The sequence below is a fragment of the Manacus candei genome, unplaced genomic scaffold (genome assembly GCF_025592945.1).
Source record: "Manacus candei isolate 608988 ecotype Guabito, Panama unplaced genomic scaffold, ASM2559294v1 h1tg000002l, whole genome shotgun sequence".
NCBI classification, from domain to species: domain Eukaryota; kingdom Metazoa; phylum Chordata; class Aves; order Passeriformes; family Pipridae; genus Manacus; species Manacus candei.
In genome coordinates, this window is record NW_026138050.1 from 3,945,936 (window position 1) to 3,962,987 (window position 17,052).

Genomic DNA, 17,052 nt, shown 5'->3' on the forward strand with positions numbered 1-17,052 from the left:
AAGGAGCCTGAGCCAAAATGTATGGGCGGTATTAGAGGGAATAACCCTTATGAGGTGGAAGGCTTTGATAGACGCACTCCTACAGGTAGCTTCAATCCCTGGCAGCTGCAAGGCTTCGGTAATGAATGTCAGGCTGCTGGCCAGCTGAGAGGGGAATAAACAGCTATTTGCCTTCAGTGGAAGTAGCATCAGTTTGACATATGACATTCAAATGATAGGAGCTTTAAAAGTGTGGTTAAATGACTGCTGTTTGACTCCAAACCTCGAGTCCGCCGAAGCAGCATCGCAGCCGTTTACCTTTGCTCTGTGGGGGATTGAATCACTGAGCTCAAAAATGGAAGATCAAAGTGCCTCTGCAAATTCAGTCCACAGTGTGTCGTGTGTCCAGCTGCTCCTGGACGTGTGCTGGAGTGATGAGAGGGGTAAAGACGGGTCCCCCTGCTGCTGTGCCCTTTGCCTCTGCCGATGGCTGCTGCTGGCACACATGGAACTGAGGAGACACTGAGGTGCCTCTATGAGACAGATGGGGAGAGGCTGGGGAGGATGAAATTTAGGGCTGTGGGATGGAATAGGGCGAGAAAAAGGGGTTATCCCCACCTGGTCCGGTCCCATGGTCTGGCACCTCGTTCTCCTGATATCCTCCTCCTCCTCCACACTGGTTGACTCCTTTTCAAGGCTCTCCTGCATTTTGCCTTGCAGGATGCCAGTCGACCCTGCGCCATGTCCATCCCCTGCTTGTTTTAACAAAAAAGCACTGCAAAGAACTTAGCTCTCTATTTTAGGGGACCTTGTTATGCATTTGTTACATTAGCCTGTCAGCTAAATACCAGCAGTCACAACCCTTTGATAACCTACCTGCTGAAGTGCTTTGGCTTGCAATCTTCACGCTAAAACAAGAGCTCAGGACCAAAGTTGCTGCAGGAAAAAATCACTGCTCCCTGACCTCTGGGCAGACTCCGTGGGCTGATTATTCCATCGATTTTAACCGAATCGAGCACTCAATACGGGCGTCTGGGGGCCTGTGCCTCTTCAGCAGCGGGTCCAGTACAGCGCCGGCAGCAATTATACAGACAACCTCTATGCAAGCCTGGGTCAGGGTCAGGAAAGCTCCAAGTGTCTTGCAAATTGGGACTGGCACAACTGCTCTACCTGGGACTGGCCCTGGGACCTCCCGCTCACGGCGGGGGGAGGACGGAGCGCGAGAGAAGCACTCGAGCACATGTAGAGCCCGGCAGCAACAGCACTTCAGTGAGGGAGCACCATGTTAAGTGCAAATGGGTGCTCTTGCTTGAAAGAAACCTAAATAATTGAAACACGAGCGAGTGAGGCCAGATTTGAGTGATGCCACTTGACGGTGGACTGTCCTTCCAGAAGGAGCTGGTGCTGAGCTGAAGCGTGTTTGCACTAGGCAGCAGCGCTGTGCTACAGGAGGGGGATACACAGAGCAAAGGAGTTGATGCACGGGGCCCTATAGTAATCCTATATGTTTTTTAGGGGGAGTAGAGGACTTGCTTCCAGCTGTCAGCATGTTAGATGAGCTCCTGAAGCACTTCTGCTTTAGGGTCCTCCAAAAGGAAACCCATTTGCTCACTCTGTGACCTTGCTGGGATCTGAGTCAAAGCATGGCATAAAGTGGACACCCATCAAAGTTCACTATTGCCTAACTGTAAATAATTTTAGAAAAATTACAAGTGCAGGGAACCTGAGGCCCAGAAGAGCACAGCTTTATTTCCCCTGGCTACAGGCGAATAGTGCAGGCTTGTTACCTCTGGAAATAGGACCAGAAAGTGTTGACACAGAACATCTCCCAGACAGCTGCTCAGTCTGGAATAAACCCAAGAAACAGAGTCCTGCTGGAAAACCCACAGCATCAGAGCATTTCCCCACTGCAAGGTCCCACCCAACCGCCCCACAAAGCCAAAATCTGTTGGCAACCCCCCTGGAACAACTGGGAACCAATGAAGGTGTGTGCTTTCTGCTCTTAAGCACAACTGAATTCAGCAAAACAAAGGTGGGATTTGGCACAGCTCAGCACTGCTTTGTGTCTTGCCAGACTCCCGTGCAGGTGTCTGGAGATGAGGCAGAGCTGTGCTGGTCCCTCTGCAGGCACAGCAGTGCTGCCCAGCACAGCAGCCTGTTTGCCCACTTCACTGGCACGGGGTGGAGCAGATGAAGATGCCTTTGAACAGACATGAGAGAGGCTGATATCCTTTGACACCTGCAAGTGAACTGTGTATTTCCAAAATGTTAAGCAGCTTTGTGAGAGAGATTATCCTGAAGGATGTTTTCCTTAGTGTTGACATTTGTGAGTGATTAATTCCAACGCAGGCATGGGGCGAGGAGGCAAAACTCTTCCCTCGCTGCCACCGGGCAGGCTACGGCCTTCGCCCCAGCAAGGTTATTAATTCATCCCTGACCTGTGACACTGTGTGTGGCTTTGTCACCCTCATCTCCTCAGTCCCCTCTCCAGGCAGAGACCCGAGGATTTCTGTTCCCCTTTTCATGAACCGCTGTGACGGTGCAGGCACTTTTCAGCTGTTTGTTCTCCAGGGGTCCCGCTGCCTCTGCACTGTGTCGTTCTCCCCTGAGATGTGCTGTCACAAACACTCTGCCACAGCTTTAAAAAAAAGGGGAAAGCAACAGCTCAAAACAAAGATGAATTGTCACTTTTGTACGCTGGTGGCAGAAGGGAGCTGCACTGCTGCAGGTTACGAAGGCAAGAGGGGAAGCCATGGCTGCCCGAGCTGCTGGGAATTTTCTAACCCTCTCACCCAGCTCACTGGGGACTCTCTAGAGAAGCAGCTTCACTCCTCCCTTACACTTCCAGTCAAAGGTGTCTTTCACTGGAGAATTTAATTTGCTGCAGAAAGGTTATTACAGCTTTTCTGAGATTTTCTACTCAATTCCTAAAAAATATAGAAAGTAAGTATAAAAAGAACATATAATATGCATAATCTATTTCTACATAAAAGAATGTAAAATATAAAACCTGATATGTAGTGAATAAAGTTCCTAAGCCAAATTTTACAATAGGAATCGCTTCACACCATCAATGACTCTGCTCAGCTGTTCATTTTGGGAATGTTGTACCTTAAACTCTGCATCTCCAAAAGCAGCTCTTAGTACTGATGTTACACATAGGGATTCACTCAGGATATAACGAGTTTTCATCTCCCAGGAATCCAAGCAGCATTATCTATGGTAGTGAGTGGGCTGGATATATATACACATGCAAGTACTTCACCCAGTGCTGAAATCTGACAGCTTGGAAACAGAAGACATCCTCCTGTGGAAGCTACAGGCAGAGCAGGTGCATGAGGTGTTTAGGAGAGAGCAGAGAGCTCTTTGAACACTGTATGAAGTCACATGCTCTGCAGCACGGAGCAGATGCTGGAATCAAATTCCCCCATTCTCACAGAGAGACAAATGCCTGGTTGAGACTAGCAAGACCACGTCCTCACTGATTTGTGGTGCCAAAAGGTGACAGCAGAAGAATGAAACGCAAAAGAGAACTTCTATATCCACTCTGTAGCATGGATTTTTGAGGATCCCACCCAAGAAGTGAAGAATCCAGCTGGGAGAGGTGACGGGACATTGTCACCTGGTCAAAGACTTATAAGACCTTCAGATGGAGTCACTTGTGTATGGAGAAAGCACAGAAGCAGAGATTGGCATCAACTGGTTACAGAAGAGGTAAGTGAGCTTTTTATTGCAGTTTCTGGAGGAATAATACCAAATGTCAGCATACAGGTCTTTTAGAATCCATAAAAGGAGACAAAGTCTGGCTCTCGGTGCTGCACCCTGCATCATTATTAATTCAGTTAAGTTGGTCTTACAATGGCCTGATATAAACCAGAGTAAAAGATGTCATGATAACAGTATGGACAGTGCCTGTGTTGACAATCCTTTCCATGGGTGATGGCTGCATGCCCAGGGTACAATAAGCAAACAATCAGGAAACACATGTGGGACACTCCTCTCCCACTCTGCCAATCTCTAGACATCAGGGGTAACTGCTTCTCTCTGGGCTCCTCCAGTTAAATCATCTGCACTTGAAATCACACAAAAGCCATCTAAAATCATACAAAAATCTAAATAAATCAGCATCAGAAATTTTGCTGCAGGCATTCAGTTCTGCAAGGATGTGACCATTTTAACACTTGTCAGGGTCATAGCACAGAGCTGAGGAAATAGCCCTGGACAATTCTGCATTCCCAAGAGAATAAAACCAGAAGACACACAGAGTTACCCAGCAGGCAGTGGGAACAGGAGCAATGGCAGCATTACTTAACTATGTGCAATTTGTTCTCCCTATCTTGATTTAAATTACACTGCCAGAAGAGACTGACAGTGTCTGGAATCAAATTGCTTAGGAAAGTGCCTCTTCAGAGAGAGAGAAAAAAAATGCCCAAATAACTCAAGTGCAAAGGGTCTTGCAAAATGCGTATTGTGATTGGGGGTAGCGGGGCCTGGGGCTCATGTTCATTAGGATAATGCTCAAGTAATTATGCTGGGCCAAACCCCTGTGAAATGGGGGACAGCACCTCTGACATTCCTGCAGAGCACACATCAGCCTGGGCTCCTCTCAAGAGTTAGAGGAGACACCATCAAGTAAGTGCTTCTTGCTCTTTTCCTGCCTCTTTCACTTCTTCAGGTCAGCCTGGCCTCTGGGGACCATCTTCAGGACGATGGGCTTCTTTGGCTGCATGAAACCTTTCGAGTCCAGAACCAGCGGGATCTTGAGGAGGAGGAAAAAACCAAAACAGCCACGTAAGCTGGGAAAAATGACAGACACGACAACAACAGGAGCCCTACAGCCCACATACATCCCGGCTGCCACTCGTTTTCAGTGCACTTCCTAAATTACAGGTGTGCTTACAGCAGGACTATCACTGTTGCTCATGCAAAACAGCTACCAGCTGGTGTTTAATAGCCCTCAGCTCTTGAATAAACTGGTTACTGAATTCTGGCCTTCACATGGTGTGGTACAAAGAGCTCAGTGCACTGATCAACAGGCTGCACGTGGAGGGAGCAGCAGCCAAAACCCATGCAGGGAGCTGCAGCCAAGGAGGGGCACACGGTGCCATTTTGTTTAATGCCAAAGTGTGTCAGCACTAAGGGAAACTACATCATAATGGGAGCTGGAGGAGCAATGAGCTCTCCAGGAAAAACAAAACTAAGATTGCTGCTCAGACCAAGTACCAAAGAAAAAGCATCCTCACACGAAAAGGTTTTCATGGGGTAGGCTGGAAATCTCATTAACAACATCTAAAGTGGGTGTTGGAGGGACTCACTTTGCAGGGGAAAGGAGAGTGTTTTAAATCATCCCCTAATGGATGCTGCTCATATCCGAGCTCTCCCACACCCCATCAGGACAAGGGTGATACACTCAGCCTGACAAGCTACATTCAAATCCCCATATCCCAGTGAGCTTTGTTTCAGGAAATTTAAGCAATGTGGCTTGGAGCCCAATGTGCCATCAGTGGAGAAGTGAGAGGAGGCTGCAGCTTCCATGTACATATTCCAAAGGGATGTTCCAGCATGAATTTTTTCCTCCCACTCTGATCTGATGTACATGACATCTTCTGCAGAAAAAAGGGCTGAAAGAGCCCCATAAACCTATGGGCACCAATAATACAATACATATTTAACTTGTCTCCTTTTAATTAAAGGCAGTTATAAAAAGAATCAATTTTATGGATTGCAGAGGACTAGAAAAATGTCATTAGACTTGGGGGAGGGTGGATAGGTCACTGCATTGTTAATGGACTATTACAGTCTTTCACCTCCAGGTTACTAGTTGAGCTGCAATCTGAATCTGCAGAGATTCCAGCTGAGCACCCGTGCCAAGTAATAATTTAATAAGATTTCTCTGTTTCTTACAACAAATGTCCTTTGAATGCACTTGCTGGCCCCTCTGCTCTGATTTCCCAACAAAACACATTAATGGCACAGCCTTTTGCAGCAGCCAGTGTAAGAGCTGGGCTGGGCTGGAAACCAACATCATCGTGCTACCTGCCTCTGAGGGAGCTGCTGTGCTCTTAGGAGGGCTGGCTTGACACATCATTTCCAACAGCTACTGCATTTATCTTATGTCAAACAGCCCCAGCTTGCAAGGCCTGTCCCATCAGTACTGCATGCAGCATTCACTGGGATCCCAGGCAAAGCCAAAACCCAGTGGGATCCTGCATTGCCTCAAAGAGGGAGAGGGTCGCCAATTCAAACTGAGCTCAAATTGTGCTTGCTTGAAAATTGTTATCCTTTAGGGCTGCCTGGTGGCCCATAAGAGACAAATTTTGGTGTCTTGGGATGCCTCACCATGCCATGTTTGTGTTGCAAAGCATAGCTTTGATGTGGGCTGGGGGGACAGTCCCTTCCTGCTCTCTGGAGCAGGGTCTCCCTAAGCTGAGCGAGCACCCCACAGCTCAGGTGCACCCAAAGAGAGGCAGAAGACTTCAAGGATTTCAGTCTAAAATATCCCACCAACATTAAACATGTTTCTGTAGAGGCTTAAAAAAAAAAGTATCAGTAACTTGTGGTGAACCACTTAAAATTAACTGAGAAGATTTTAACAGTTTTTCCCATATAACTGTAGGACCATCTCAGTGGGAGTAAAGGGCAGATAATGAAACACATCATCCCATATCCTCACCGGTGTGTCTCTGCAGGTTCTGAAGAAGAAGTTTTGCAACAGGATGACCACAGCCACTTTTACAACAAGGAGAGCAAACCTCATTCCTATGCAGTTCCTGGGGCCAGCCCCGAATGGCAGGAAGGTGTAGGGGTCAAGACTCTCTTTGTTCTCTTTACTGAACCTGATTACAACCAAAAAAAAAACCAAGTTAGCATGAGCTACTGTTCCAGGATGTGTCAGCTTCCAGATCTGAAGTGATGAGGGGTCTGGGAAGGCAAAAGCTTTTTGTGTTTCTGTGCATATTAGAAGAATCCAGCTAAGTCCCTTATTTCTGTCTCTATAGATACCTTATGCCTCTGGCTTTTATCCCACTGCTCGGAGTCGGTTGTGCAACTCCAAGTGCATCAGGTGACCAGGGAATACCTGAAATATGCTAATGTATTTCATAACTACTCTTTTTCTCAGAACTCCCTCTCAACTCCAAAACCGAACCCAGATTTCAAACCCTAAAACACACAGGTCTACAGCTTCACGGCTTCCCTGCAGATCAAAGGACTGAGCGAACACAAAGACGTTCTCCCCCTGCGTGACTAAAGGCAGGGCTGCTTTTGAGACGTGCCAGCCATTCCTCTCCTCATCATGAGAAACAGGGAAGAACAATCAGCTTCACTGAGAAATTTGCCACCGAGCATTTTCAGTGATACTTCTTAGTGATCAGTTAGTTTTCATGCCAGGAGGCTTTTCATTCCCAGTGCATGAGGTCCAGGTACAAACCTCAGCCACGCTAAGTCAGTAGTGAAGTATTTCGCTACTGAGCCACCAGCACATCGCTCTGATGAACTCCCAGCAAGGCAAGTGATCCCTAAAGAGCTCCTGTCCACCCACCCATGCAGTTTGTCAACTGGAATAAGGATGGAGCTTTGGAGCAACTGGTGTAGCCTGTCCATTGCCAGCGTACTCCCATTTGCGTGTTTCCTCCTGAATTCAACACAAGGTGTTCCACAGGTGACTTCAGCAGCACCCACCTCCCTCCCTAACTTCTGCCTCATACTGCTGCCACATTTTGTCCCAAAGGTCACCACATCCCCACATCAGAACTAGCTTTCAGGGGTATTCCAGCTCCTGGTAAAAGGGCACAAGGTCTGGTCCTGCTCTCTCTGGACTAACTCTCAGTGTCTTTGTGGCCACCTGAAGACTAGCAGGCCCAGGGTCTCCCAGATCTGCCTTGGGCTATTGCCTCATTTTGCAGGGTCTGACAGAGCTCCTAAGCAAAGATTGCTTCATAACTTGAATTAAAAATTAAGTTTTATTTCCTACCCATCTTTGCCCTTCCACTGCTGATTTGCAGGGCATTGTGCCAGTCACCCAATGACTCTTGCTTTAATATCTGGCCATAAACCCCTCAGTGTTACAGCTGCTGGGAGCTGCTCTCACTGTTGCTCTCTTCAATGCAGTTAATTAAATTCCATGCACAGTTTATGGATGTAGATCATAAAACTCCCCTCACGGTAATGCTGGGACTAGATGTCAGACAATGATAAATGCCTAATTTAAATGTTATAATCATACATTCCCCACTTTTGCTGCCATTTCCACTCCCAGGGCTGAGGTTGAGCACGCAGCTATTCCCCCTGTCCAGCCCTCACCTCTCAGGCCTGAACTCATCGGGATCTGGCCAGTACTGCGGGTCACGGTGCAGCACAAAGGCTGGGATCATGACCACCACGTCCTTTGGAATAGTCACACCACTGATCTCCACCGTCTGCTTGCAGACCCTCTCGAGTCGGCCCCCAGCGGGGTAGAGCCGGATGGATTCGTTCACCACCATGTCGAGGTACTCCATCTGCGTGATGGCGTCGTACGTGGGAGTGGCCTGGGAGGGGATTGGGGCAGCTGTGAGCACAGGACTGCAACTCCCACCCCAACACCCCCACAGTGCTTCCACTTCAGGTATCAGAGACCAGGGGAGGGGAAATCTCAGTGCCAGCACCCCAGCCACTCTGCTTTGTTTCCAACCTGGCTTTTGGCTCACGGTTTGCAAGGCATTGGTAGGGACAACCCCAGCATCTTCCCACCCTCCTTTACCTTGTTGGGCAGGTATGCATCCACTTCATCCTGGAGCCGCTGCTGCACGTCAGGGTGGATGGCCAGGTTGTAGGCTATGTAGCTGAGGGTGGAGCTGGTGGTCTCATAACCAGCAAAGACAAAGATAAGAGCCTGGGCCAGAATCTCTTCATCACTTAATGCTGAAAAAAGGCATAAAAGCACATACACGAAGCTGAAAACAACAGTAACTAACCCTTGGGAATTCAGGATCCCACCTACCAATCTAGGTAATGCTACTCCTAAAAGAAATTTCCAGCTTACCCTCTGCTACCACAAAGGGGTGGATCTGGCAGTTGTAGAGCCAGAGAACTGCTGTCAAGATCAGCAGTGTTACCTTGCTTTCTTTAAGAGCAGAACCAAGGTATGTGCAGCCTGAGCCTGATTCAGAAAGACTCTGCTATCTTCTAGGACAATGCTCCTAGGCCAAAAAAAAAAAAATATAGGAGCACATGCCAGGAAAAGATAGAGAGGAAGAGATGTCCAGCATCTCCTCTAAGCCATGAGGTGAGCCTTGCACTGCCATGGGATTAGTAGCCCTGAGCATAATGTGGCAGTGGTAATAAGCAGAACCCAGGATTTAATGCTGACACTGCAGCAGGGTTCAAGCACCAACAGGATGCAGCCTGCAGTGCAGGGTGTCCTTACAAATACCCTGTCCTGGTACCTCAAAATTTACAAGCATCCTGACTTGACTGAGGTTGATGGACTGGGACTATACTTGGCTGAGTCATTATTTCTTAATTTAACAGTTTACCCAGGATGGGGGACAGAGATGAGCTGACAGATGAGCAAGGTACACACAACATATGTGCTTTGCGTGCTTTTTGAAACACAGTCAACATTGCTGGCCTTCAGAGAAGACAATATAAGAAATGGGAGTAAGGAAATACTCACTCTTTTTACCCTTTGTTGCACAAACACACCTCAGGATTTATTCCAGGAAATGGGATATAATGAAAATAGGCTGATTCGCAATAAACATCATTATGGCCCCACTACCGAGACCTTGAATTTTGCACGGGATTAACGACTAAAATCCTCTCCCTGCTTCCCTCCTTCAACCCAGTAAGGAACTACTGCTTTCTGTTGAGAGGAGGACAGATCTGAAGACATACTTTTGTCCCAGTCGGCCTCAGCAGACTTGGAGCCATCCTGCGAGTTCTGGGATTCAATCATGAGCTGCAGGAAATCAACCCGGTCCTGGGGAGAGACAGAGGCAGTCAGAGAAGATATGGGTGAGGAGAAAGCAAATCTTGTCCGGCACAAGTCTCTTGCTGAGACATCTGCTCCAGGCACAGCCCCCCAGTGGCAGTTCATGGCTTTAGTGCATGATGAGGTCCGGACTAGAGACCCTCTATGAACACAGTTTCTCCCCTTGGGATACCCAGGCAAGGCATGGTTCTGCCTCTCCTCAGGACTGGTGAGCCATGAGCTCTTTTGGAGAGCAGGTAATACACCACAGATTCTGAAGGTGCCACCAGGTCCCTCTTGCACTCAGGACAACACACTTCTCCTGAAGAGAAGAGGTCGCCTGGGCTGGACTCACCGTGCTGCTGCCCTTTTCCCGTTCCTTCTTCATTTTTATGAAGACATCCTTAAAGAAGTTCATGACGTCTGAGGGTAACAGAGTCACCTTCATCTTTTCCAGCACAGGGATAACAAAGGGGAACAACACTAAAAGGAAAGAAGAGAACAACACATTTGAGCTCAAAAGGGCCCCAAGAAACTCAAAACTGGCACAAAGCGTAGAAAAGAGAAGGGTAAATCTGGACCCTGACCCAAAAAATTGCTCTGTGACAGAGCTGCTCTCCATCGTGCCTCTGCAAACAGGGTCTCTGATTTCAGGAGGATGCTGCAAAGTCCCACATGGTCTGTACAAATCCTGACTGTGGTTTCCCTGGGGAAATAATTCTGCAGATGTGCTAGGGTAAATCTAATCCTGCAAAGTGCTGAGCATCTCCCATGTGGCAAAGAGGACTCAAAGCTACTAAGGGAGCTACCAGGAAACACAGATGGTCACCACCTTTGACATTGATTCAGGGCTGTATGAGATGAGGTGTGTCATACCTAAGAGCATGAACAGAGGACTCAGGAAACTGAACTCGAGAAATTTCTTAATGTTGGTGACAAAGGGGTCATTGGGGTTGCCCATGGAGTCAACATTGACACTGAAAGAAGTGCTGGCCACCACATCCATGCTGTAGGCTCCAAAAATGCTGAGTAGAGAAGAAGTGAGAGCGAATGAGATGAACCCAACCACAGTAGTAAATAAGAGCTCATCTAGGAACAATCATTGTGGGAGGGAATCTCTCTTGATGCAAACATAGTAGGTCTGTCCTAATCTGGCAATAACCATCATTATACTTTCCCAAGTTTTCCCCAGTTGCATTCATTCCCCAATTTTTCTCAGCTTCAAAAACCTAAGCTGCAGTTGGAAAACACTGAACTGCAGTCTGGGGTAACAAAGACTATATTCTGACTTCCATCTGTAAAAGAGATTGCAAAAATGACATACAAAAATACCACATCTTGCACAGCTTCTGGAACAGTCCCTGCTCCTTCCTCAAAATGCATCTCCAGTAAAATGAATCAGGGGACAGAGCACAGCTACCCCCTTGAGTAGAGCAGAGCACAGCAAGCCCACTGCTGGGAAACATGCCATGCCCATGACTGCTGTGGAGTTTGTCTCCATAGCTCACAAGGGATCTACGTTGCAGCATGGAAAAGACCCTCCAAAACAACCCCTTCCCCACACTGAACACAAACCCTTTCCTGTCAGCCCCACACAGTTACTCACTCCTTTGCGGTCACGAATTCATCATTAGCCACTTTCTTCTCAATGTTTTTCACTAATTTTTCACCATAGTGATTAATGATATGGAACATCTGAAACGCAAACCAAAGCAGAAAGCACTGTTGACTCTTTCCCTGCCACCAAACAAGGTTGGGTGATTCCACCCTGCCACCTGCCACTCGCCAAGTCTGGCTTGGGGAGGTCTTATTTCCAGGTCTCAGACATTGCTTTCTCTCATTTTAACAATCTGTCCACAGAGCTCATCTACCATGACTGAGCAAGGCTCTTCTCCCAAAATCCACACACAGCTCCCATTCCAGCTAAGCATCCACTCCAGTAGGGATTGAACATGGCTCCTGAGTGCATGGAAAATGGACAACCACGGACTGAGTGACGTGCTTAGCAAGATGAAAATACAGGCCATAGGGCCAACAGCCTTGTGAGCTGTTTCATCCCCCATCGCCTTCTCCTGACTCCATCCCCACGATGGCAGACAGACACTGCATTGCTGAACTGTACCAACAATGCAGGTGTTCATGGATGTGGTCCTGACAAACAGGGCGACTTCCCTGTCGGAGGTGAAATGGCCCAGTCCTCCTCCAGCTATTGGTGCAAAGTACCAGTGGCCTGTGCTTTACCTCCTTCAGCTTCCCACTGGTGAAGGTTGGAGACAGCACTGTACGAATCCTCTTCCACTGCTCATCTGCAGCCACGTTGAGGGCCGACTCCAAGAGCCCGTTCAGACCAAAGTTCTGCACAGGGGGAATGTTGCAGCAGAAGGGACATGGTTATACAGGGAAACAGGTGAAGCTTTACAGCCCCCTTCCACATGACAGAAATGCAAAGAAAAACCCACTATGGATTGTTCACTTGGCCCCCAAAGTCATGTGAGCTCTACCTCAACCAGCAAACAACAGAAATGGAAATAAGAGTGTAATAGTCATAAATTACCATCAGCCCTCTGGTACATCCAGGCTGATGGCCCAATGTCCCAGCCAGAGTGGCCCACACACCTCCCTAGCAGAGTTTGGATGTTGGTACCATCAATAAACTGGGGCACATCAGAGAGCAGTACTTACTGAAGGGCTCAGAGGAGAACAGAAACCATGAAGAAATCCCCTTCTTGCTGCATGTGCTCTGTACTGGAGAGCAAAGCAGTAGGGACTAGGTACCTACCCGGCGATTGGTAAAAATGGAGTAGCACTCTTTCACCAGGATGTTTTTGATGAGGATGGGGTCCAAAACAGCCAGCACAGGCTGCCTGCCATCATAAAACCTAAGCCACGAGAAACCCACAGTCAGTCCATTGCTCATGGTCAGCTGGAGCAGAAGCAGCCTGTTCTGTCTGTGGCCAGAGCCACAGCACAAAGGGTTTGGGCCAGCTGAGTCCCCTCTGACTAAACCACCAAAAGGATGAGGCTGGAACTGTTTTATTATGTAGTAAAACAGGAGAAAGGGAAAGAAAGTGCCAAACATGGACAGCATGAGCATTTCTAGCAGTTGTCTGTGGTACTAAAGAGTTGACAAAGCGGCATGGGTTTAGATAAAAGGCAGCCTTTGCCACAGTGCTGATCCCCTGCACTTGGGCTGTCTGAGCTCTGTTTCTGCTCCTGATAGCTGGAAACAGTAAATCCACGCTGAACAGCCTACCTGTGGGGTAAAGAGACTTCCTGCCTGGCCTACGAGGCACTGATTGGTGAAAAACTCCTCTGTCTCCTCCATTTTCCAATCAATAGCGACAGAAGAACTTAAAAGTCATGGTGTGGGCTAAAGGGCAGGGAGCCTTGGGCCACAGCTGAGGGAAGCTGCCATCTTCAAGAAGCTTGAGAACATTTAATCTCTCGAAAAAAATGCGTCAGGTTTCATGAAGCCTCTCAGGATTTTTTTTTTTTTGGCACAGGAATTTTGCTTCAGTTTGAGAGGTTCTCAACAGAAGCATGATAAGAGGCCTCTGCACAACACCAGTGCTGTGCAGGGAGAGAGGAAGCAGGTTGAAAGGTAGCTTGTGCCCCAGCTCTGGGAGAAGCAGGGAGCAAGATGAAAAACCCTGTGGCAGCCTGCAGCTCGCTTCCTGCTCCAGACAGACAGAGCAGCAGCTTCAAAGGCAGGAGGCTCAGTTTGACACCAAGCAGTGGAGGTTATTTTCAAAGCTTATGCAAACAAATCACCCCCCTAACTGGCCATCATCATCCCAGCCCCACACCACACTGAAATCCCAGCAGGAGAGAAGCCTTGGAGAGATGGGTGGAGACTTTCCCAGTGGTGAACCTGGATTTTCCCAAGCTGCCACTGCTGGAATTACAGTGCTGAGTGACACGATGGCAATGTCCCTTTTTCCATTCATCCCAAACAGGTAGTTTTGTTCTGCAGAAACTCACCCCCAGATTTTTCCATACTTTTCAAAGCACATCTGATCAAAATGGTGGACTCCCTGGAAAAGAAGAAAGTAAAAATGAACAGTTTGCCAGTAAAAAGTGATTAAAGCAGGTCACAGCTGGCAGCACAGGGCATCCCACAGACCCATTGTAAGCGGCAGAGGTTGAGGTTGGGAGGTGCACAGTTGCTCTTAAGCATCATGTAGATGCCTAAGGGACATTTGCACTGGAGAGAAAAAAGAGAGTAGAGAGAAAAAAGAGAGTAGAGAGAAAAAAGAATAAAAAAAGCACTATCAACTTCTACCAGCCAACCTGATCCAAAAATGTAACGAAGACAAGGTATGACAAGGTACACTGTTTTAGTGTGAGCAGAGTTAGGAGGCAGAACCAGATCCCAGGGTGTCCTTTCACCTTCAGCTCAACAAGTGAGAGCTGCTACTGCCTTGTCCTCATATGATCTTCCACTGCAATTCCTGAACTGGAGTGAACATGGCTTTTTTGTTTTGTTTCCATTAGGGTTTTTACTGAAGCCAATACATTTGATCTGCATTAGTAGTTACCTGAGATCAGCTACTACCTAGTTATCTGATTAGGTTTGATAAGTCAAAAATATTTGAGTTTCACCTAAAAATCTATTTAGCATCACAGAATCATAGAATCACCTGAGTTGGAAAGGACCTCTGAGATCTTGAAGTCCAACCCTTGATCCAACACTGCTGTGGTTCCCAGACCATGGCACTAAGTGCCACATCCAGTCTCATCTTAAAAACCTCCAGGGATGGTGAATCCACCACCTCCCTGGGCAGCCCATCCCAATGTCTGATTACCCTCTTTGCAAAAAATTTCTTCCTAATATCCAACCTAAACGTCCCTTGGCACAGCTCAAGATCCCTCTTGTGCTAAATTCTATAATTTGGATGGAGGGTTTTTTGCACAAAGGGAGAAAGATGGAGAAACAGAAAAAACAAACATTTGTCTGGCTTAGTCTCAGGCTGGCCCAACAGCAAGTGGCTGGATAAGGCATTGCTGGGGCTAATTCAGCCTCTTCATGTTGATGACAAAAAGGGCAAAGAAACAGGCAGTTCTCAGAAATAGCACCCTTAGGCATCTCTCCAATATTTTTTTATTTTGTTTCTAACAGAACTTCAGCTGCTCAAGAGCAGGCAGAAACACAGGGAGAAACTAATAATTTAAATTACAAAGTAGTTTTAAAATACAGCACACATCCTTCAGGTCAGCCTGACTTTTTATGTTCTCCGTGTGTCCAAAGAGCTTCCTACCTAAAAGCATCATTTGCAACCAGTTGAAGCAGGGGCAGAGGAAAGAGATGTTCAAAGAACGGGAAAAACAGCACCATCCACAAGAAGAACCTCAGGCAACTATAGAGTAGCAGCTGCTGGTACTCACGTGCCGGTACTCCAGGAAAGTTCCCAGAAAGGGCAGAGGCCGTGGACCGGGAATTCCCAGCTTCTTGAAGGTCCGGTAGGGCCATATCCCATAGCTGCCAAGCAAAAAGCGAGATACATTTATGCAATGAAAAGATTCTTCATCCTGAGCACAGTGAACTGCTTAAATAACTGGTTCCTGTCACTCGGAGAAAGCTGAAATTATGGACCAGCAGCAGCAGCCCTGCTGAAGATACTCTTTGAATAAATGCAGCATCACTTGGGGTACCAGGTAATTTGGGGTACAAGATAATTCAGGGTACATTTTGATAGAAGAGATGAGCTGAAAGGAGCTGCATCCCAGCCCTGCCAAACTGGTGTACATGGACACCTCAGGTCTTTATTCAGGGGCACTTTTAGTTGCCCAGATCAGACAACTGCATCTCGGGTGGCTGAGGAGAGGTCTCAGAGCGTTTAAATTCTCGGGCTGAGACCTGCCCTTGTGTTTGTCTTTGCAAAGACCTCCTGCGATGCTCAGGTGGTCGAGCCACAGCAGCACAGCAGGGACATAAATTACCGCAGCAAAATTAAGTTTTTGCCTGTATAGCTCACTACAGCTCCCCCGAGCCACATAAGCCGAAGTTTTGCCAACATTAACTACTTAACGGGGGTGTTCTGCCGGCAGCAGCGCCGGCATCGCCCTGCCCGGCTCCCAGCTGGCACAGCCCAAGGACTCCCCGGCCCCTGAAACACCCGGAAGTTACTTCTCCTTGAGAAAAGTAAAAAGAAAAAAAAAATAAAATAAAGGATTTCCTTTTTACTTCCGTCCCCGTCCAGCCCAGCTTCCTCCCTCCCTCCCCGCTGGCAGCAGAGCCCCGCAGCCCCCCCGACCAGCCCTCGCTGTGCCCTGAGGGCAGTGCGGGAGCCCCTGCGTGGCTTCAGCGCTGGTTCACTTGAACTCGCCTCCTCCCCGGTCACCCGGCGGGACCGGCCTCTACTTACAGGGCCACGAGGCAAAGGAAGGCGACGAGGAGCAGCCAGGTGACGGGGGAGAAGCTGGGCAGGAGCTGCATGGTGTCCGCCGCCCGCCCGCTCCTACCGCCGCCGCCCCGCACGGCCCCGAGCGCTGCCCGCCATCACGTGAGGGAGGCACGGACGGGCGGAGCCGGCGCTTTCCCTCAGGGCCGAGCCCCGGGCGGGTGCCCCGGGATCGGGGTCTCGGTCCCCGAGCTCTGCTCCGCTGGGGCTGGAAGCTGCTGAAGGGGTGGTTTGTCCAAGTGAAGCAAAGGGCGTTAGCTGCTGCTGTGTCTCGTCTGTCCCAGCTCCCGAGGAATGGCTGTGCAGGTCCACCTTTCCTCGTCCTTCCTCTACCAACCTCCACGTGTCGTGTCCTGCACCTCCGAACGGGGGTCCAGGAGGGACGAGGCTGGAGGAGACAGACCTGCACAAAACACGTGCCCAGACTGAGAGGGGCTTGTTACCCTCAGCCAGATCCTCGGGACCACAGGTTCTGTGGGGAGAAGGATACAGCATTAGGACAAGGCACTATGGTGGCACAGCCTGTGTGGGTGGAAGTTCTGCCTGATGTCCCACTGCAGCCACCGGTGGCTTTGGTGACCTGCCAGCCTGTGGCTCAAGCCCCAGGAAGCCGCCAGGGCATGGCCGTGTGGGCAGGAGGTGCTGAGGATGGAGCTGTTAGCTACCCCCCCGAAATATGTAAATAAGTTGTGCAGCATCTTTACGTGCATGGAAATTACT

At 48.6% G+C, this 17,052-nt stretch overlaps 1 protein-coding gene across 1 annotated transcript; it reads right to left on the reverse strand.

The window, feature by feature from the left end:
• Positions 1–3,682: 3,682 nt before the first annotated feature.
• On the reverse strand, positions 3,683–16,607 carry LOC127468925 (cytochrome P450 3A29-like). Its single transcript, XM_051782594.1, has 13 exons — positions 16,297–16,607; positions 15,317–15,410; positions 13,913–13,965; positions 12,711–12,810; positions 12,173–12,286; positions 11,538–11,626; positions 10,808–10,956; positions 10,287–10,414; positions 9,856–9,940; positions 8,720–8,880; positions 8,281–8,507; positions 6,653–6,815; positions 3,683–4,738 (listed from the first exon to the last, which is right to left on the reverse strand). Exons 1-13 carry the CDS (start codon positions 16,365–16,367, stop codon positions 4,643–4,645), a joined length of 1,530 nt encoding a protein of 509 aa, XP_051638554.1. The 5' UTR covers positions 16,368–16,607; the 3' UTR covers positions 3,683–4,642.
• Between the last annotated feature and the right edge of the window lie 445 nt (positions 16,608–17,052).

Bases quoted from the DNA above. Each gene is read 5' to 3' on its own strand.
- LOC127468925 (XM_051782594.1), bottom strand. From the start codon at position 16,367: ATGCAGCTCCTGCCCAGCTTCTCCCCCGTCACCTGGCTGCTCCTCGTC. The intron at 15,411-16,296 runs GTAAGTAGAGGC...TTTGCTTGGCAG, and splicing joins TTCCTTTGCCTCGTGGCCCT to CTATGGGATATGGCCCTACC. The intron at 10,415-10,807 runs GTATGACACACC...CTTTCCTTTTAG, and splicing joins TCCTCTGTTCATGCTCTTAG to TGTTGTTCCCCTTTGTTATC.